Here is a 22201-nt window from a genome sequence, read left to right on the forward strand (position 1 = left end):
ACAGAGGATGATGGAAACTGGAAGGTGCGTGGGGAACCCGCTGTCAGAGGGGAAGCACCACAGCGGTCTGCAGCATCCCGTAGCCAAGAGCAGCGATAAGAGCAGAGGAAACTTGGCAGGCAGCCGGTGGAAGTGTGGGTTTACGATGCAGCATGGCACAGGCGGACAGAAAGCCTTGCATGAGCCAAAAAAAAAATCCTGGGGACAGCAGGAGATCCCAGGACACTGCCCTCTGGTAATGGAGCTTCGGTCCCAGACCCCGTAACTCAGACCGCAAGAGGGCTGGGAGGACGGCAGCACCAGCCAGGCTCCTGACGTGGGCTCACACAGAGACAGCAATCCACAATTTAAGCCAAAGTGGTAGAAACCAGGAAAACTGGGAAACTGAGGCTGAGAAAAGCTGGTGTATTTACTTCTGGAAATCAATGGCCAAAGAGGGTCTGAACTCTAATGTCAGGACCCATCATCCCCACCAGGCCATCCTCCATCCTGAGAGGCACCAGGAAAGGGCAAGTTTGGAGCCAACATGCAACATACCCTTATGAAGCTAAAACGGGCAGAAAGGATGCTGGCGGCACAGCCCGAGTGCTGAACAAGAAACGAACACCCGAAGCCTGGAGGAAAACCCTCCAGCAAGCAAACCAAGTAGCGGCTTTGTCAGGAGAGCAGCTATTGATATCGTATTGATATCATAAGAGGTGGCAGCCAGTCTGGCAAAGCGCATCCTGCCCAGGCAGCCCCACGGGAAGTGCCAACGGCTCCGAGCATCCGAGCTGGAACAGCCATGCGCCCACCAGAGCTGGCAGAGGAGCTGGCAGCATCGGCCTTTTGCCACATCGCCCTGTTATCCCAGGATATGATAACAGGGGCTATTAAAAGAGAAAGGCAGGCAGGTGCTCACCAGCGTGATTTTATCAAAAGCCGCTGCCCTCAGTACCTGGGAAGACCATCCCATCTGCCTGCAGGACAGCACGGAGCCTCCATCCATGCCGCTGCCCCGGCCAGCATCCCACCTTGTCTCGCAGCCAGGACACCCAGTCCCGGGCAAGGCTGAGCCACCTGCACATCTTAAGTCCCAGGGCAAGACCTCCGCAGAAAACAGCCCCCGTGCCAGCATCTCCGGGCAGCGCCAGGCTGTGGGACGGCGGGATGTCTGCCAGAGCTGCAGAGCCAAGAATAAGTACGGCAGAGCAGAAAAAGCTTAAAAAAAAAAAAGCCAAAAAAAAAAAAAAAAGGCAAAAAAAAAAGCAAACACATACCTTAGTCCCAAAGAAAATCATTCAGCACAGGAGGCAAGTTTTGGAGGGACTGAGTGGAAATGTGGTGAGTTTGCTATATATACCAACTATCGCAGTGTTTTTTGAAGTTGGTTGCTTAGTCTGTCTTAATTGCCAAGAAACGAGTAAAGTAAATGCTGTGTTCCCAGAATAGCCACCTGCTGCACTCTGGGGAATCAAATACATCAACACCAGTGGGCTGTGAGCTGCCCAGGGCCACGCAGCTTCACGCGGATCCTTCCCTCTCTGCTGCCATCCCGTACCGAAGGACACCAAACTTCTGCTCAGAGATGCAGTGACCCAGGAGCAGTGGGCATCCATGAGCTCTACCTTATTTCAGCAGCACCACACACACAAATCCCCTTTCAAGCCTAGGAGACGAGACTGCACGGGCAACAGAGATGGATTTTAGCTCCTTCCATGTTCTCTGAACTACTGGGAAGCCGGGGAGCAAGGGAAACCAGTCCTCTCACTCCCAGGCACCAGTTCGAAGGAGATAACTTGAGGTCCCATCTCCAGCTTTGCCCTGGAAGGGGTGGCCCAGGGAAGGGGAAGAAAAACCCAGCCAACGTGTCTGGAGCTAGCTCTTTGGAGTGATGGGGCTTCCTTTGACACCCAGATTAAACTGAGCGCTTCATCTCCTGCCTATTGTCAGTGCGAAGCACAACAAAATCACAAGCCCCAGCTGATTGCTGCACATGGTTTGGTCTTTGGTTTGATGAGCGCCAGTCACCTTGCCAGTCACTATCACATACAAGGCCTCTTCACACCACCTCCACCAGGAGACAAGCATGCCATCAGCTCCTGCCTTCCCCTTCGCCCCAATGCTTACAGGTCTGAGTTCCCTGTAAAGAGCAGAGGTGGCTTTGCCACCTAAGAGCAGAAAAGCCCAAGGGTTTTTAAGAGGCAACCAGGCTAAAGGTATCTGTTTGGATAAGAGTCTTGATTCTACAAATCAAGCATGAAACCGGGAAATCATCTCCAGCGACAGCCCTTGTGTTCAATGAATGCAACTGGAGAGTCCTCCAGCGTCCGAAGGGAGGTTGGCTAGAGACCTTCAAGCATCCCCAACACATGGAGATGCTCGATGCTCCAACACTGGGAGATGCTCTCCCAAGTGCCCAGGAAAGCTTGTGCTGAAGGCGCGGGGCTGGCCGGATGACTCAGAGTGGCACAAAGGCAGAAGCACGGCTGAGTCATGTGTCCCTGCTCCCGGCATCACAGGCCGGGTCTTTCATGGCTCCTGCGAGATGATGTCATCAGACAGAACATTTAAACATCACCCATCTTCATGTCACTTCTCGGCCTGTGGTTTATTGTCCCTCCCTCCCCCACCCCCTCCAAGGCTGATTCACAAAGATTTTTTAATTCCTATTAAGCTCAGCGAGACAAAATAATTGTATTTGGGAACAAATGTGACAGCTAGAAAGAACAGCGAGCAGAAATCTTTCTGTCGGCATCAGCCGGTGCCGCAGCTCAGACGCTGGCAGCACCGTGGCTGGGGCCGGTCCTGAAGGAGGAGACCCACCTCCTGCACCAGGTCCGACGGTTGGGACGTGTCGCTAACCTGGTGCGGAGGACACAGGGGCAGTGTGGTGGGATGGCTTCACGTCACTAGGCTGCTGCTGTCCCCATCCGTCCCCTACATTTCAGCTATGTTATTAAGGCCACCGCTTTCAGATCAGGAAAGAGGTTCGTCTTAGGGCAAGGGGCACGTCTGTGTGGCCAAAATCCATGCAGGACAACGCAGGCACCCCCGGGTAGCTCTGAACCATGGTGGCATGAGCTGCCAAGGGTCCACCAAGTGTCCCATCCTGCGAGGCTCTGGTGGGCAAGCCCACCTCTCTGGGCCCTCCCTGGCACCCAGCCACAGCCCAAACGCATGAACCACTACTTCCACGTGTGGGTGCAGGAGGATCTCGGTCCCGGCTGTGCCCCCGCCGTGCCGGTTGACCGGGGCCACTCTGTGGCATGCAAGCACACCACACCATGTGCCAGCTCGTGCAACGTGCTAACCTCCGCTGAAACCACAGCAGTGGAGCGCCAAGCAATCTGCCGCTCAAGGCTGACGTCCAGTGCCTATCGTGCCAATTAAAAAGAAGCTAAAAATAGCAGAGGAAAAGAAAAAAAAAATAAATCCACTACACATTTGCATTGTAAAAGAAACTTTGGAATCAAAACTGCTGGACTGAGACATTACTGACAGAAAGAGAAATTCCTGAAAAGTACAATCAGGTCAAAGAGATGACACCTATCAAAGCTGGAAAGCTCATTAGTCTCATCCAGGCTGCTCAGCAAGGTTAATTGCAGACCACAGTAAGGTGAGGTTTGCCGCTGCACCCTCCCCGCTGACAGCGAGGAGATCAGCTGCAGGACACCTTAGGTGATGCCCATTGATTCACCAGCTCCTTGGCCAAGCCTCAAAGGCTGCCCAACTAGTCCAAGTATCTGAAAAACGAGACCACCTAATTTCCCAGGAATTGGGACAATTTTTGTTTGGCTTACATGATTTAATGCTCTTCAGCTGCTCATTTTGTGCTGCACCCAACACTGGTGCCTGTATCCATCCATTACACCCCCATGCTCTGCTTACCTGCTCCCTCCCAGACCAAGTGAAAAGAGGTCTTACACTATCTACAGCTGCAGTTATAAAATGAAATCCCCATTTTTTTCTCCAGGCATTTTAGCCCAGAGTCTTTCCCTCTGTAGCCAAAAGGTTTTTCTGAGGTACGGAGCTAAATGTTCTTGCACAGACTCTGGAGTTTGGATTCACAACAATTTTATCATCACAGACGGCACCTTGCCCAACTCGGACTGCCGCAGAAGGAGATGACGACTATAGCTTCCCCACGTGAGATGCTGAACAGTCAATAAAGCACCATGAAAACCATCCTTAGGAGTTCCCGGTCCACTTTGTGCACACCCCAACTGCAAAACCTGCCCGAGACATGCATCTGCCTGGGAGACCCACCCAAGTGAGACCTCTTGCCGTTGCAGCAGCACTGCTGGTGATGACCAAGGTCATGCTGCTCAAAGCCAATTTGGGCACCTCTGGATGAACCATGGTGCCGGCAGCATGCACACACCTGGTCCCTGACGCTGCATACCCCTGTGCCCCATCCCCGCAGGAGGGGGATTTTCAAAGGAATACACTTCCAGTTGGTGGGTATGCTGGGAAGCAAGCTTTTGAGATCAAGCCAACGTTCTACTTATGCTACAAAATAATTCAGACAGCTGCTGAGGGTCAATTCCCTCGCGCTCCGCTAGCCTGGTTAGCGGCAGCCTCATCCCACCGAAGCGGAGGGCTGGGAACAACACACAAGGGCTCCTTGTGCGCTGTCTGCATCTCGGAGGGGACGGATTTATCCCATGTTCACCCACCGCCAGGGATGGCACAGCCACGGAAAGTCCTCCTGTCCTTAAAGAGCCTTTTATCAGCAGGGTCTTGCCCTGGAGTCAGCTTGTGTTGGAGCGGGTACAGAGGCAGAGGAAATGAATGCAGCTCTCAGCTCCTTAGCGCATACAAGGGAAATAAAAATACGTGTACCCCCCCAGCTGCGGGAGCATGCCAGCGTGCTCCTCTGTGCACAGCCTCAGTGCCCACAGCCCCCGGGCTGCGAGCAGCCACGCACATCTGCTGAGTGGGGTGTCCTGGTGCAGCAGGGACACCCAAAGCCGGCAAGAAGGATAGTCATAGGATCACAGACTGGTTTGGGTTGGAAGGGACCCTTGAAGATCATCTAGTCCAACCCCTGCTGTGGGCAGGGACATCTGTCACTAGATCAGGTTGCTCAAAGCCCTGTCCAACCTGACCTTGAACCCTTCCAATGACGGGGCATCCACAACTTCTCTGGGCAACCTGTTCCAGTGTCTCACCACCCTCATCGTAAAAAATTTCTTCCTTATGTCCAACCTAAACCTACCCTCTTCCAGTTTAAAACCATTGCCCCTTGTTCTGTCACTACAGGCCTTGGTAAAAAGTCTCTATCCACCTTTCTTACAAGGCCCCCGTATATATAGGAAGGCCACAATGAGGTCTCCCCGGAGCCTTCTCTTCTCCAGGCTGAACAACCCCAACTCTTTCAGCCTGTCCTCACAGGAGAGGTATTCCATCCCTCTGATCATCTTCGTGGCCCTCCTCTGGACCCTGCTCTGGAAAGACAGGTCCATGTCTTTCTCGTGTTGGGGACCCCAGAGCTGCGTGCAGTGCTCCAGGTGGGATCTCACCAGAGCGGAGCAGAGGGGCAGAATCACCTCCCACGCTTCTTTTGATGCAGCCCAGGATACACTTGGCTTCCTGGGCTGCGAGCGCACATTGCTGGCTCATGTCCAATTTGTCACCCACCAGTATCCCCAAGTCATTCTCTGCAGGGCTGCTCTCCATCCATCCATCCCCCAGTCCGTACAGGTACTGGGGATTGCCTTGACCCAGGGGCAGGACCTTGCACTTGGCCTTCTGGAACTTCGTGAGGTTCACATGGGCCCACTCCTCTCAAGCCTGTCAAGGTCCCTCTGGATGGCATCCCTTCCCTCAAGCGAATCAACTGCACCACTCAGCTTGGTGTGACCTGCAAACTTGCTGAGGGTGCACTCAATCCCACTGCCTACATCACGATCCCTTCCCTCCCCTCCTCTCTTCCTGTAGGAATTAGCTTTCTCATTTGTAAGGAGTCGGCTTCTGAAACCAAGCAATTAACAAGATCATCTGCAGTTTCTTCTCAGGGCCTCCTGGTATCAAATACGGCAGTTGAAGCACGTATTTATGAGATTTCTGGTAAGGAGGAAAGACCAATGTCTGCAAAGCGTTCATTTGGGATTTGCCAGCCAGTTGCTGTCTGTCCGTAGCTGAACTGATGCAACCCCCCGCACACCCAGCTCCCAACAGTCTCCTTCCCCGTCCCATGGTCCTGCCCTCTCCACAACCAGTCCGTGAAATGCCCGGCTTAAGGACTGTTGACCTTGATATAGTTCTTGAAGGAGGCCACAGGTGTTCAGAACACAAGCTGCCCTGGATAGCATTTTTCCACTGGACTGACCTGCCAGACTGACCTCATCCAGCACACTCCTGGCCCCTAGAAAGAGCCACTCTTCAAGCAAAATCCAAAGACCAGCTTCATACGCAACTCGGGATCCAAGAACCAGCTTATCTTGACTCACCCAGAAACACGTCCCGTTGCAAGCGGGACCTCACAACATCTAACTGTCCCATGGGATCAGCATTTCAGGCACCCAAATCCGAAGCACCCCCAGCTTACAGCAGACTAAGAGGGGGCTGGGACCACTTGGAAGGTGGCAAGATCCTTTCACGCCTGTCGCGTGCCTTGCCAGAGGTCGGCATTTTGAGATCTGCAGTTAAATCTAACCCCCAGCACAAAGCAGAAGGCACCGACGGGGAAAGGACCAGTTGCAAAGCACAGGATAATTAACACACCAGCGCCGCGCGCACAGCCTCGGGAGGACCAGAAGAGCTTCCACCTCTGCTCGAGGAGGAATGAGGACCAGCCTTGTAGTGGAGCGCAGAGGGAGAAGACACCATCACAGGCAAACCACAGGAGGAGGAAATCCACACAACTTCAGGACTTACCTCCACCCACTTCCCGTTGACTTCCATGAAGAGGACGCAGAAAGGGTCAGATTTGGAAGTGACATCCCTGTCCAGAAGGTTTTGGCCGCAGACGGACAACTCGACTTTGCAGACGCAGTACTGGGAGCCGACGGGCCCCGCCGGCGTGGGAGTCACGGTGTACGCCATGGACTCCGGTGGCAGCAGCTCCAGGCAGTCTGTGGGACACGAGAATGGAGAGAAACCTCAGTGCAAGCGGAAAGGCAGAAAACGCTCTGTCGGCGCCGGTTGGGTTGGGTACAGACAGTGGGGCCACATCCAGAGCCTCACGCTCTAAGTTACACTCAAGAAGTTATGAGGCTGTCCTGGCTCCAAAGCATCTGCCCTGCCCAGTCACCATCCCCATTGTGGCCACCACACCAGGCAGACGTTCTGAGTGGGAGCCCAGCAGAGCACCTACAACCTGCCTTGGTTTTTCTCCATCAATAACAGAATTTCAAGGAAAGGTAACATCTTCTGCTTACCCACTTGAGGGAGTGGGGGGTCCCCAACCTCTTCTTCCAGCATGCTGGGGGGGGGTTGTGGGGAGGAACTACACTTCTTTCAGCATGAAAACTGGTCATCGTCTGGGTGGTCCCAAGCCATGGACCATGGACCCAAGCTACAAGGGCCAAACTTGAGCTCTGTCCCCCAAATTGTCATAGGGAAAGGGGTGAGACCATGAGGATGGAGGTGGGGTGGAGGGCAGCTCCAGCTCTGGTTCAGCCCTATCTCCACCCAGCTCACCAGGCCAGCAGAAAGCAGTGGCTCTGGCAGCAATTAAAAAGCGGCAATAGTTGGTTCACAGAAGAGCAAGGCAAATGTGACAACCACTGCATGACCTGGTGCACGGGATGATTTACAGGGCCCTGATAAAAAACCTTTTGTCATAAGAAGAGCTTACCAAAATTCCACTACCAAAGCCATTTTGCAGAGATAAATGTGTTTTATACCATTACTAGTGCAAAACCCCATCCCACACGACAGTTTTGCCTTCTGATGTGCAGTTTACTTGGCAAAAACCACCAAAGGTCTTCAACAGAGAAAAGGAAAGGGGGAAAAAAAGAGAAGAAAAAGCATTTTCAGATTAATTTATACTAATAAACCAGCTGGGGTTGCTAGTGGAGAGAGAGCTCTTTTCAGCAGCTGCTTCAATACCTTTCGCCTTCTTTTTCAAGAGTGGCTCCTGGCTCATCCACTTTATCCAAAAACCCCAAACGTCACCTTCCTCCACCTTGATAAGCCATCTGCTGCTGTTTGGCATTGCAACCCCGATTAATATTATTGGTTGGTTTGCCCGGGCATGAGTATTTACAAGCACTTGCGCTGCTGGGAGCTGGGCTACTGCCCTCTTCCCTTGCAGCTCAGCCTCCAAGCTGGGATGGGGATGGGGGACAGGGGTGGGATGATCCCAGCATGGCTGCGGGAGAGGGAGCTCCGGGCTCGCCGCTGGCTGCCCTGAGCGCTTGGCCCCAGCTGCAATGAATACTGAGCAGAAAACAGCTCCCGCTTCCAAGGCTCTGAGCCCTCCTCTCCTACCTGCCAAGATCTCTGCTTGGCACTAAGTCACCAGAAACAAGCCTGATTTTAACCCCCAACAGTAAATGCAAGCTCTTCATCACAGCCTGCTGCTCAGGGCAGGAGCGGTACAATCATTTCAGCTCCACAGGAACCCAGAAACATCTCCAGAAGAAGAAAATCCCCATCCTTGGCTGCGCACACATGTGTACATCACTGAAACAGCACCCGCATCCCTTCCCCGAGTGCGGTTTCCCCTTGCCTAGACCAAGCACACCTCACGCCGTCGCTCCCCGTCCACAGCAGCGCAACACCAACACGGTGGCAGTGTGACACCAAAACGGTGGCACGTGTGGGCAACCATCCATCTACCGTGACTTCAAGGAAAAACACGTGCAGAAGCAAAAGTCCTCACGGCTCGTCCACCGCGAAGCCCCTGCAGCCGCTGGGGCGATGGCTCCGAAACGCCCGTCCCCACCAGAGCTGCCTCTGCTCCTCTCAAGCCCATGTTGCCAGTTGCAGCTAAAACAAAGATTTTATTTTATTTTTTTTTTTCTTTAATGCACAGATCATGTAATCGATGTCTTAAAATAGCTGGGCCTGTTCTATTTATGCTGCTGTCTGTCTGCTGCTCCCTCCGAAAAGCAAACACGGGGCAGCTGTGCTGGCCTGGACCTGGTCCTGCCGGAGCAGGGAGATCTGGGCTGGGTTTTTCCATCTCCCCTTCCCCCAAATCTCGGCGCCGTCTCACAAAAAGCAGAGGCAGCAAATGACTCAGTGGAAAAAGCTTTTTCCCAGGGTTGGCAGGCACCAAAACATCCTCTCAGCGCGCTGCGCATCGCCCGTGCTCCAGCCCCTGTGCTCAGCCTGCCGTGCTCCCCGGGGAGCACACGGTCAAAACGGCACGGGGAAGAGGAGAGGTGGCCAGCGCTGGCCGGGGCCAGCTGAGGGCAGAGACCTGGTGGGACTCGTGTCCCCTACATGGACACACTCCCCACCTGGGCACCCAAAATCAGGGACCGGGACACTGGCCTCTCCTCCAGGTGCCAACCTGGAGAGCTTGATGCCATCTCATGGGTGCCAAGCACAAAATCCTCCGGTTGCCCCCTCCCCAAGAAGGCAAAAGGCAGCGGGAAGATGCCACCACCCCTTTCCCCACCATCCCAGTAAAGACGATTTTTCCACCGAGGAGCTGCTGGTCCAGCCATCCCACCAGGGATGGAGATGCCAAAGAGATGGGCAGCTCTCCCGAATCACGGCTCGGGCTACTCCTTCCCCCCAGCTCCAGTCCTGGTGTAAAACCCTGAGGAGCGTAACCGTCCTGATTCAGCCAAAAAGTAGTTAGTTTAAATAAAAAAGTCATTTTCCCAGCCAGCTTGGCGCCCCAAACAACCCCACAGAAAGGGTAACACTCAGAGAGGTGGCAGGGGCAGAAGGTGGTGATGCCACCAGGGCACGGCCACATCTGTAGGTGCCACCGTCGTTCATCCACACACACCATCCTGCCCAGGGAACGGTCCCGGGAGCCACCTCCTCCCCGCCGGAGAGCCACAGCCACCTCTTCTCCGGCTGCCCCGGCACGGATCCAGCCCCTTCCCCGGGGCCGGGCAGGGGTTTGGCCCCTGCAGCCTCGGCAGCAGCCATGGGTCACCCTGGCTCAGAGGCTTCACATCTAAGGCACCACCAGGCTTCAGCGAGCCGGTGGCATTTTAACCCCCCCAGCAAATGCTTTAAATTCAGGGGGGGATTTGAGCTGGCACCGAAAGAGCCGGCTCACCATCATCTGTATTCCAGTCTCTCCTTTTTTTTTGTTCTCCTCTCCCCGCATTTGCCGCCCTGAACGAAGTCCTGCGACTCGCGCGGCATCTGCAGCCAAATATTCTCCCGATGTATAATCCCAGCTGCTGGCTTCGTGCCGATCACGCGGACATGTGGTCTCCTGCCGAAACACAGCCAGGCTACCAATGAGAGGTCTCAGGGACAAGCATGAAGGTCCGATTGCCCCACGGTCCCGTCTGCCATCGGCCACAGCAGATGCCTGAAGAGGTGTCACAAGAGCAGGATCACGGTGGAGGGACGTGGTCCCCAAATTCTTTCTGGGTTCCAGCTTCCAGGACCTCCTGAGCCGGACGCATCTTTGTGCTTCGTAACCTTCAAGTGTTTTTTTCCTCCATGACTTGGTTAGCTCCAAGCTGCTCCGTGTCCACAACATCCTGCAGCGAGGGGTTTCGCTGGCTGGGGGCACGCACAAGCCCTAGGGCCACCCAGAATATCTGAAATGAACATCTGGGAGCTCCAGAGCAACGCACACAGATGTTCTCCTCCTCCTCCTCCTCTTCCTCCGCCTCCTCACCCCATGGCCCCCCCGATCTCTACAGAAGATCCCCAAAGCATGTGCAGAAGGGCCGGCTGGAAGCCCTGGGATCTTTCCTTCCTCTCTTATCAGAAAGAGGAGGAGGGGAAGGCATTATCTGTTTTGCAAACTAACTTCTGCCCTCGGAGGTTCCCCTTCCCTCCGCAGAAGAGAAGCCCCACGAGAAGCAGTTGCACGGGCCACGCTAAGGCCCCATTTTAAGCATTAATAGGAAAAAAAGAGAGGGGAAAAAAAAGCCACGCCGCTGTGCTTTAAGTGAAACATTTTGGGGGCTTTTTTTAATATTAATAGTGTTGTCAAACTTCAGTGATCTCCTCTCCTTAAAGAAGTCAGATTTATTTTGACAGGGAATACCAGGCATATTTGAAACAGCCCCAGAAGTACCAATATCCACCAGTGACTGGTGCAAAGTCTCTCTGGGTCCCTCCCAGGAATGTCCTTTCCCTTCTTTGGGATGATCCGTGATTTCTGTAATACCCCACAGAAGTCACCCGTGACTCAGTTTACCCACTTGGGCCGCCCCACTACAGCCTACTGCCAATTGTAGAAGCCAATTTCCTTTCTGGAAGGGGAAAAGGAGAGAGAGATGAGTATCAAACAGGTAAATTTGGGTTCCTGTAAAGCACATATCTGAGCTTACAGGCAGCGGAGACACAGTGGGAGAGCAGCGGTCCCTGAGGGAGGGTGAAGAGCAGGTGAAAACGGGTCATCAGAAGATGGAAGCAAAGGCGAGGAGAGGGAGGACACAGAAACCCGTGGCCCAGAGCACCAGCAAAGCTGAAAGGCAGCACACACGGAGCCGGAGATGCCAGGAAAAGCTGGGACGCGCCGTGACGGATGCCCGACGCAGCTCCCCACGCCGTCAAAACCCACACCGGCCGCTTTTGCTCCCTCCTGTCAACAAATACAGTCATCTCTAGAATTATTTTGCAAAGCAAAAATGTTTGCCTTTCAGTCTCGCCTAGGCAACACGGTGGATTCACCAGCCTGCACCTGGTCTTAATAACAGCCTCGCTACCTTCTGAATGCACGTGCAATTAGTCATGTACACAGCACCGTGCTGCCGGTCCCCTCCCCAGCAAATGCCTCTGCCGCGGGCGAGCAGGCTGGGGGAGGCAGAAAGGGGATGCTTGCCCATAAAAACTCCCTCCAAGGATGTACCGTGAGTACCCGCTACCATCAGAGGACCTTCACCTCTCCTGCGAGGCAGGGAAAGGCTGAAAACTGCCTCCCAGTGCAGGCAGCATGGCTGGGACTGAGCTCAAATTCTCCCAAATTCCTGGAGATTCAAGGTAGACCCAGCAGAAAGGGATGTCCGGGCTGGGCTCTAGTTTCCAGGCTGGCACGTTGTGAGCGAATCCCACAGCCCTGTCTGATGAAAGAAGCCAAGGGAACTGTACTGAGATATTTTGGGGGCCTGATACAGCGGGAAAAAGGGTTTCAGGACAACATAATTAAGTAATTTCCCCAACGAACCCTTCCTGATGGAAACCGTGCCTAATGGTGCTTCAACGGGTAATGCTGCTCCTGCTGACAGCTGGGTTTCTCGCACCGGTGCTGCGAAATCTCGTCCCAAGCGAGGTGTGACAATGGCTGGTGGCCACCTCGGTGCGACAGCGCCTGCTTCTTCATCTCATGCCCAGGCAATAGTCACCCACAACGTCCAGCTCCTCTCAGACCTCTGCTGTCCCCAGAAAAGCCCCCAAACCTTGGCATGGTTTGGTGCTGGTGTAGCCAGCACCCTCCTTGCCAAAACCCCAAGTGGGTGCGCCGACCGCTACGCGGGCAGCACCCAGGCAAGCTTCTCCGGTGGGTGATGATCAGCAGAGCCATGCAAAGTGGCTCGGGGTGACCTGGGAGTCACAAATCGCAGGAAAACCCCGAGGCAAACCCCGCAGCACCAGAGCTGGTCCCCCAAAGTGGCTTCACGTTTCAGCCCCTCCAGAAAGGTTGCATCCCCGCTTCCCAGCCAGCAAGAGAAGATGCTACACAAAGAGGGCTGCCGTACCCAGCTGCGTCGGAGGCCACAACCTGCCAGCCAGCGCGCCAGGACAGGCAAGGGAGTTTTCCCGAGTCCTGCAGCTCATGCAGGGAAGAGGGATAAAAGCCCAAGGGAGAAACTGAGGCAGAAAGGGAGGATGAGCTCGAGTCCCAGACCAAGGCACCGAACACAAGTCCATCCCGGCAGCACTTCTTGCATTCAGGCCCTTTCAAGGGAAAGAGGTCTTTGGTGGAAAGAGGTCTTCAGTGGGTTGAAATGTCCCATCATTTCAAACCCCCATTTTTAAAAAGGGAAAAAAGGAAGACCTGGGGAACTACAGGCCAGTCAGTCTCACCTCTGTGCCCAGTAAGATCATGGACCAGATCCTCCTGGAAGCTATGCTAAGGCACACGGAAAATAAGGAGGTGATTGGTGACAGCCAATGTGGCTCCACTAAGGGCAAATCGTGCCTGACAAATTTGGTGGCCTTCTATGACAGGGTTACAGTGTTGGTAGATAAGGGAAGAGTGACTGGTGTCATCTACCTGGACTTGTGCAAAGCATTTGACACTGTCCCACACGACATCCTTGTCTCTAAATTGGAGAGACATGGATTTCACAGATGGATCACTGGGTGGATAAGGAATTAGCTGGATGGTCGCACTCAAAGAGTTGCGGTCAACAGCTTGATGTCCGAGTGGAGAGCAGTGACGAGTGGCGCTCCTCACGGGTCGGTATTGGGACCGGCACTGTTTAACTTCTTTGTCAGCGACACGGACAGTGGGATTGAGTGCATCCTCAGCAAGTTTGCCGACGACACCAAGCTGTGTGGTGCAGTTGACACACTGGAGGGAAGGGATGCCATCCAGAGGGACCTTGACAGGCGTGAGAGGTGGGCCCATGCGAACCTCATGAAGTTCAACAAGGCCAAGCGCAAGGTCCTGCATGTGGGTTGGGGCAGTCCCAAGCACAAACACAGGCTGGGCAATGAGTGGATTGAGAGCAGCCCTGCGGAGAAGGACTTGGGGGTGTTGGTTGACGAGAAGCTCAACATGACCCAGCAATGTGCACTTGCAGCCCAGAAAGCCAACCGTATCCTGGGCTGCATCAAGAGAAGCGTGGCCAGCAGGTCGAGGGAGGTGATTCTGCCCCTCTACTCCACTCTTGTGAGACCCCACCTCGAGTACTGCGTTCAGCTCTGGGGCCCCCAACATAAGAAGGACATGGAGCTGCTGGAGCGAGTCCAGAGGAGGGCCACAAAGATGATCAGAAGGATGGAACACCTCTCCTATGAAGACAGGTTGAAAGAGTTGGGGTTGTTCAGCCTGGAGAAGAGAAGGCTCCGGGGAGACCTTATAGCAGCCTTCCGGTACTTAAAGGGGGCCTACAAGAAAGCTGGAGAGGGACTTTTTACAAGGCCATGTCATGATAGGACAAGGGGTAATGGCTTTAAACTGAAAGAGGGTAGGTTTAAATTAGATATAAGGAAGAAGTTCTTCACCGTGAGGGTGGTGAGGCACTGGAACAGGTTGCCCAGAGAAGTTGTGGATGCCCCCTCCCTGGAAGTGTTCAAGGCCAGGTTGGATGGGGCTTTGAGCAACCTGGCCTAGTGGAAGGTATCCCTGCCCTGGCTGGAACTAGATGATCTTTAAGATCCCTTCCAACCCAAACCATTCTATGATTCTATAATCATCCACCTTCTTGCTGCGATCTCTGCTTTACTTTAATACAGTAAAATGCCATTTGGCAATAGCTAAATGAATTTATCACGGGGGAGAGAGTGAAAGGCAGCTTTCATGGTCTGGGACAGGATTCAAACTCTGTTTTTGTGGTTGGATAGCTCTAAGTCAATTTGAATTTGAATAGTCAGCTCTGGCAGGTAGGGCGTATGCAAGGAGCTGGGGCAGTCTAGCAGGGAGTAACGCGAGGCTTGACCCAGCGTCCCCAAAACCCTTTCTAAAAGCACGGGGCAAAAGTGAGCAGCATAGGGTGGCTGCCACCCAGACCCCTGGCTCAGCACACCCACCCAGCCCTCGCCCAGCCAGCAACACCACCAGCTCCTTGGGGTCCCTGGGGAGCCGAATCGTGCTTCTGAGAGAGATCAGGGCTGGCCAAGAAAGTGGGACCGACCCTGTGCCTTCACCTGACCCAGGCAGCCACATCCTCCCGCATACCTGCCCCAGAGGGTATCGCTCAGCAAAGGGCAGCCCATACCTGTCCCATGCCCTTAATGCTTAGATGTCCATCAAAGAGCAGGTCCCAGCCCGGGAAGACCTTCCCAAACCACAGCCAGTCTCATGGAGTGTGTCAGGGATGGGGCACGGGGAAAGTCCCTCCGTCCCCAAGACCGCAGAGCAACCACCATCAGCCAAGAAACAGCCGCGGCCCTTCCTTTACTCCTCAGTGCTAATACATCCGTCTGGGCTACTCCAGTGACAAGGGACATGGCAGAGCACGAGGACAGGGCAGGTGGGTGCCAGCAGGGCTGGACATGGGGCCACTCGCCCGCCACCGAGCCAATGTGGCTCCAACCGGTGCGGTCACCCAGGCTGTCAGTGGTGAGGACAGGCCCATCCTGCCACATCCAGTGGCATGTCTCGGGCTGGCTGAGATGCAACTTGCAGCACCCCCATAATGACACCATCAGAGGGATCCGGGATTCGGGGCCAGACAGACAAGTAACTGCAAAATGCCCCTCCAAAACAGAAACTGGGAAGCTCCGGGGTCTGTAACACCACCACGCTTCTATTGGCACGTGAAACCTTTTTTTAAGGCCAGGTGTTCTCCGAGACCCCACGCCAGTTGCCAATAACTACTTTAAATCAGCCCAAAGCTACATTCCCATGAAGTTCCCACCTCAAACCATTGCTCATCCCTGGGAGGGATGGAGACGAGCGGGCCAGGCACTGCCTGTAGCACCCAGGACAGATGGGGCCAGGGCAGTGAAGGAGAAGAGAAGGGAGAGAGCCAGGATTTGCAGCAGGACTGTGCAGAGAGCGGGATGGGCAATGCAGATCACAGCTGAAAAACGAGGCAGAAAAAGCCCCAGCTCCCTCAGCAGTCCTCGGAGAGAGACTGGCATCTTCAGGGGGTACCTGCACCCCACGCGGGGTTTCAAACAGGCTGCAGCATCCTCTCCCCCAGCTCCCAGGGAACCCGTGGCAATTAGCCTTGTGGCAATTAGGTGGCTGGGGTTAGGTCAGATTGATCCCAGCATCCCAGGCCCAGCACGGGGCAGGTGGGGACACCAGGATCCCACCCCGACCGTGCAGGGAGAGTTTCACCCAGTGGGAGATCCGTCTCCAGAGAGCAACCGGACGGGTAACAGGGACACAACCCACTAAGCCATATCCAAGCATCGATAAATCTGGTGTCATAACTTTGACGAAAGGAGCACTTCCCATGCAGAAGGACCTGCCCATGGAAATGCTTGTCACTCCCTCTGCAGCCTTGGGACACGCACCTCCGACTCGGGATTCGGGAGCCCCATCCAGCTTCTCCAGCTGGATGCAGAGGGAAAGATCGCGGCTTCCCTGACCAGCATGAGTGACGGGTGAAAGGGGACCCACAGCAGCCATAAGACCTCCTGGGGACCTCCCAGCAGTCCTCGTCCTGGGGACCCCCTGGGTGAAGCTGCCTTTGCTCCCTGCTCGGCGGCAGAGGCGATGTTGCAGCCCTGCCTCCGGACACCCTGCCAGGCAGCCAGCTGGCTCGCAAGGAGCTAGGCGGTGCGAGGAGAGGAGCCGTGACGCAGCCTGTCCCACCCATGGGTGCCACTGCCAGATAGCCTGGGGACGCCCTTTAGAAGCCCAGCCCTGGCTGGGTGCTCAGCCGTGGCAGCCTGCTTGCCCTGGCAGGCAGCGGGCAGGCAGGGGCCACCGGGCAGGACCCGCCAAGGGGGCACGGGCACGTGCCAGGCCACGGGACGGGAGCATCCCCTGCTTGACTGCCATTTCCCAGGGCATGCCATGGGATGCACAGGGACACCTCTCCATCCATACAAAGGTGCCGGAGCATCGGCTTCCCCAGTGCCCCACGGAGTCGGGACACTAGCAGGTACCATAACAGCATAATATATCACTGTAATACCAATGTAATCGCATTAACAGGTCCGGCACATGAGACCCTCAAGGGAAAGGGGATTAGGCGACATCATTATTTACAGTCCATCACACTGGCAGAGCTCCTCTGCTGCTCGTGCATCACCAACAATGGCACTCAGCACTTGCAAAGACCTCACAAGCTCCGGGTGCTCGGCAGGCACCGCAGGCCCAACTTCGGCTGTGGCACACAGCCACCCCGCCACAGCCGGAGAGCTTGGGGCCATCCTGTTTTCTGCTTTCTACAGACCTCTTCCTTGGGCAAAGCTCCTCGCTGCTCTGTGCTGTTTCCCCTCTCCCCCACCTGAGGGTCCAACCCAAGGCTGACCACTGCCTGTTGGGATTTAGGACCGCGAAGAGGGCTGTCAGCAGCCGGAGCTAGGGAAGATGCTCTGAAGAAGCCGGGTGGATGGGAGTAACGATCCCGCCGCCTGGACCTGCGAGCACGGCGGCCTCCCTGTGCTGCCTCTAAAGCCCAGGGCTCATCAGCACCATCCACTGCTCGTCTCATTTTGAAAACCTCATCACCTGAAAAGCCACTCCAAAGCACTTACCCTGCCCAGTCCAGAGCAGAGGCAGCCGCCGCGGATGTCAAGCACAAAGCCACCATCTCCAGCTGCGTCTCTGCCATCCCTGCGTGTGGCAAAGCGGCTGTTGGACTCCAGGAGAGAGCCGTGCCAGCAAAGGAACCAGCTCATGATGAAGGACCCGCAGGGTGGGAGCAAGACTCCTCCACGCAGTCCCACCCTGCCCTGCATTCCCCGCTCCTACCGCAGTCCCGCTCTCCGTACTGCCACGCAGCCTCAGCGACGTCTCCAAGGGTCCCCCCCGCATCCCCCCGGGGTACCACCCGAACCTGCCACCCTGGCTGCTTCCCTCATCCAAGCAGAAACTGGCAGGACCTGGGGCTGCTCTGCCCCGAGCAGCCGCCCTGTAGCTAACGGGAGCTGCCACCCCCCTGGGACGAGGGCATCGGGAAAGGCAAGAGCCCCTGCAGTGGTCCCGTACCTGCGCCAGCATCCCTCCGGAGTGGAGGCCGGTCTCCCTGCAACTGTAGGGACACGGCTGCTGCCTGGTCACTGCTCCAGGACCAGAGGACGGGACCCACGTCCTCGCAGAGGGGCTCACACCCACAGAGACACCAAAACTGGAGATCTCAGTAAGCCACGGATGTGAGAGTAAAACCAAACACCTTTACATGCTCCCGGCATGCAGGCAGCCTCGGATGCGAGCCGGCTGGCACCGACCCGGCACCCTCAGACAGAGCCTGCCCTGCACAAGGGGAATAAAGGGCAACAGGATTCGTTCTCCAACCCTCTCCAGATGAAGCCTGAAAATGTCATTACACTGTCCCCAAAGTATCTAAAACCACTTACCGGCAAGAAATTACGAGCCCTGAAGAGCAGGAGAGCCGAGTGTTCCGGAGAGGGCAGGGCCCCCGGGCTCCCAGCAGCAAAGGTGTTTCCGTAATTCTCACCCGGTGGAAAGCCAAGGGCTCCAGCCTGGCAAACGAAAGCAAAACTCGCTCCTCCACACCCAGCAGTGACGTGCGGAGGGAGGCAGCACCATTGCTGACAGGGGTCTGGAGGCGCTGCAGGGACTGAGCACGTTTCGGGAGAGCGCTTGGAAAATCAGAAAGTGGCAAAAAAACCACACAAAAAAGTATTTCCTCTAAACCTGAGAGAAAATAGACGGGCTCTGATGGCTGCTACCAGACAAACCGCACCATGGGTGCCTCTGCAGGAGGCAGAGCCCAGCCTCGCTGCATGCCCTGCCCTCACTACATGTCCTGTGCCCGCTGCATGCCCTGCGCCTGCTGCATGCCCCGCGCCTGCTGCATGCCCGCGCCTGCTGCATGCCCTGCACCCACTGCATGCCCCACAACTGCTGCACGCCCTGTGCTCACTGCATGCCCTGTGCTTGCTGCATGCCCTGTACTCACTGCATGCCCTGTGATTGCTGCACGCCCTGTGCTCACTGCATGCCCTGCGCCCGCTGCATGCCCTGTGCTCACTGCATGCCCTGTGCTTGCTGCATGCCCTGTGCTTGCTGCATGCCCTGCGCCTGCTGCATGCCCTGCGCCCGCTGCATGCCCTGTGCTCACTGCATACCCTGTGCTCACTGCATGCCCCACGATTGCTGTATGCCCTGTGCTCGCTGCACGCCCTGCGCCTGCTGCATGCCCCGCGCCTGCTGCATGCCCTGCACCCACTGCATGCCCCACAACTGCTGCACGCCCTGTGCTCACTGCATGCCCTGTGCTTGCTGCATGCCCTGTACTCACTGCATGCCCTGTGATTGCTGCACGCCCTGTGCTCACTGCATGCCCTGCGCCCGCTGCATGCCCTGTGCTCACTGCATGCCCTGTGCTCGCTGCATGCCCTGTGCTTGCTGCATGCCCTGTGCTTGCTGCATGCCCTGCGCCCGCTGCATGCCCTGCGCCCGCTGCATGCCCTGTGCTCACTGCATACCCTGTGCTCACTGCATGCCCCACGATTGCTGTATGCCCTGTGCTCGCTGCACGCCCTGCGCCTGCTGCATGCCCTGCTCACAAATCCACGTGTGGTTTCTGGAGCGGCAGCAGCACTGCGCTTCCTGCTCAGAAATGGGGAAAGGGCAAGCGAGGGGCAGGGCAAGGCGAGAGCGTAGCAGCGTCCTCCGTTAAGGACGCGCAGCGATGGCCGAGCCGCACAGACCGACCCCATCCCAACCTCCGCTGGCAAGCGCGTATTTTGCTTAGATATGCTGACAAGATTGCACATTTTTGCTTGACTACAGGCTTCCTCTGGGGCTCAATTTAGGGAAATCTGTGATTTAGGGCAGAAAACATCATGACGTCGCTGTACGCAACCGCCCTACAAAGCAGACCCAAGGAAAAGGTTTACGCGCCAGCTCTGCGCCCGCTGCGTTCACACGCTGCCGACTACCGAGGCAGCTGCTTCCCTTCGCAGTGCCGGAGCAGAAAACGACGTTGCCCATTGGCCACGGGCAAGCGGGAGACTGGGTCCTGCGGGCAGCAGCCCGGCCACGGGCAGCCTGGCGCAGGCAGCCCCCACGGGAGGCTCCGTCCAAGAGAGGCAAATGCCAAACATGAATCTCTTACCTCCCCGTGGCAGCGATGCTCATCCCGGACACGTGCTCCGGGTGGGACAAACAAGCAAACCAGGAGACGCAGGGAGGGAGGACAAGGCACTCTCAGGATTTTAGGCAGATTTTAACTTCCAGCCTCTGTGTTAAAACTTCCCCACCCCAATACTACAGCAGCCGTAGAAGAGCTGGGCACACTCTCACGACGAGGAGGGGTATATCTGTTTCAACCACCAGATTTGGAGGGCAAAGAGGATTTAGTTAAAGCCAGACCCTGTGATACGTAAAGGAGTAGGGCAGCCCCGTGAGGAAGGCGGCCGGGCTGTGAAGGACAAGCAGCCGGCGGGGCTCCCTCGCAGGTGCAGAGGGAACCTCCTGCATTTTAAGTACACTTAATGTGTACTGGCTGTTTAACTTATTAAAGGCTTTTCTAAGTTATTGAAAACAAAAGTGCTGGCTTTCTGAATTTTAATTGAATTCCTATTTCCAGCCAACACCATATATCACATGTGAGAGGGGAAGAAAAAATCATCACTTAAGTGATGAGAAATATCTTTAACTGCTTTCTAACATAACCGCATACCAAAATTAGAAGCATGCCAGCCGGAAAGGCCCCGCCAGCAGTGGACAGGCATGCAGGTCCCTCCATCCCACGCACCATTTCATCGCCATAGCGGCCAGAGCTTCAAGGCCCTTCCCCTGATAACAGAAATAAATATTAATTAATAGGTAGTTACGTGCAATGCTCATTTGCACTGGCAGGCCGACATCAAGCCGCAAAGAGCACGGCTGATGTCCCCACGGGCTGGAGCCCACCTTCACCCCGCAGGCAGGTGACTTTCATCGCTACGATCCAAGCTTTTCTAAATAATTTTATTTTATCGGCCTGCTTCACAGCAGAGAGATGCTGCCGCTTGACGTGCGAAGCTGCACCCTGAGACGGATCTGTATGCCAGCGACACAAAAAATGCGGCGGTTTATAATGGGAATTACGTCTGGTAAATTCTCGACCCCTTCCCAACGGCTTTAGAGCCCGCTCGAGGGAACATAAAGCTCGGTTTAAATGGTTACACAGCCCTGGACTTGCTGTTTAACAGCAAAACTTGCGTTTCCAGCTCGCCTCATTTTTAAAATGCGCCTCACGACGGCTGCTGGTTCTTCCTAAATCCTCAGCTGCTGGAATCACGTGATGACGGAAAATCCAGGGCTGGGGGGAAGGCGACTATTTTAGACGTGAGCTTTTTCCTGCTGGCTACAGGCAGAAAATCTGACAGCTCCCAAACCCAAAGCCTCAGCAAAAGCGGCAGACAAATCAAAAGTGGAGCCCTTCTTGCTGAATACTACACTTGTTTGTTTTTCTCATATTTTAAGAATATTGTTATGATCTCCAAACTCACCTGAGTTCCTGGGAATTACTTTTTTCCCTGCTCCTGTGATCCAAACAAGTAACCTCGCAAAGCCAGCCGCCAGGAAACCGAGCCAAAGCAGCAAAAAGTGATGACTCAGGTCCCTCAACAAATATTTTACAGAGGTTTCAAAGACAAACTGTAAGATTTTTTGGGGGGGGGGGAAGCATTCAGTTCTTTTTTTTTCACGCTGTTTTGCGGTTTTGCATCCTGCCAGGAGTGCCATTTCGAACGCCTACTCCACCACGCCAGAAAATTTACCTTTTCTTCTCCTTTCCCCCCACCCTGCCTCTGAACGCAAGCCAAGGCTCTCACATAAAGGGTTCCTTATGAGAGCTGGCAACCCTGAACCAGGACAGGAGACTGCAAGCGTTGCTTTTTCATCCATTAACCGGGTATTACATTCTCGGCACACCGACGGCTCCCGGAGAACAAGCCCTGATTTACGGTGGCGCGAGTGACTCCGGCCAGCTTTCCCCGGGCAGAGGTTTCCACTGAAGTCAGTGCGAAACTCTTTCCACCGGGTGTAACGGGAGCAAGAGAAGAAGTTTTTCCTCCCAGACTCTTCGCACACCACACTGAGACTGCTAAAAAGGCAAACAAAGCCGATGCAATTCCAGTCTACAACTGGGCAGACCGGTAAATCACGGGGTAGCTAGCGGCCGCTCCAGCACCGCGTAACCCCACTGTTTCGGGGTGAGGGAGGAGGATCGCTGGGAGACGAGCGGAGACGAGGACTGCCGGGGGCTGCACGGCTGATATATCCCCCCAGGGCAAAGAGCATCTTCACCCGCAGCTCAGCTCCGGCGGCCAAACCCTAAGAGGATTTTTCCGCACTGGAAACCCCAGTGCACAG

General features: G+C 55.3%; 1 protein-coding gene across 1 annotated transcript in view; it reads right to left on the reverse strand.

The window, feature by feature from the left end:
- The window catches only part of CPNE2 (copine 2), a 60903-nt gene that overhangs the window by 37367 nt on the left and 1335 nt on the right, over positions 1-22201 (reverse strand). The window contains exon 2 of the mRNA XM_050903732.1: positions 6862-7058. Coding sequence (XP_050759689.1) covers positions 6862-7029 — 168 coding nt within the window. The 5' untranslated portion in view covers positions 7030-7058. The remainder of the gene's footprint in view (positions 1-6861; positions 7059-22201) is intronic.

Source organism: Gymnogyps californianus, chromosome 12 (assembly GCF_018139145.2).
Source record: "Gymnogyps californianus isolate 813 chromosome 12, ASM1813914v2, whole genome shotgun sequence".
Taxonomy (NCBI): Eukaryota; Metazoa; Chordata; class Aves; order Accipitriformes; family Cathartidae; genus Gymnogyps; species Gymnogyps californianus.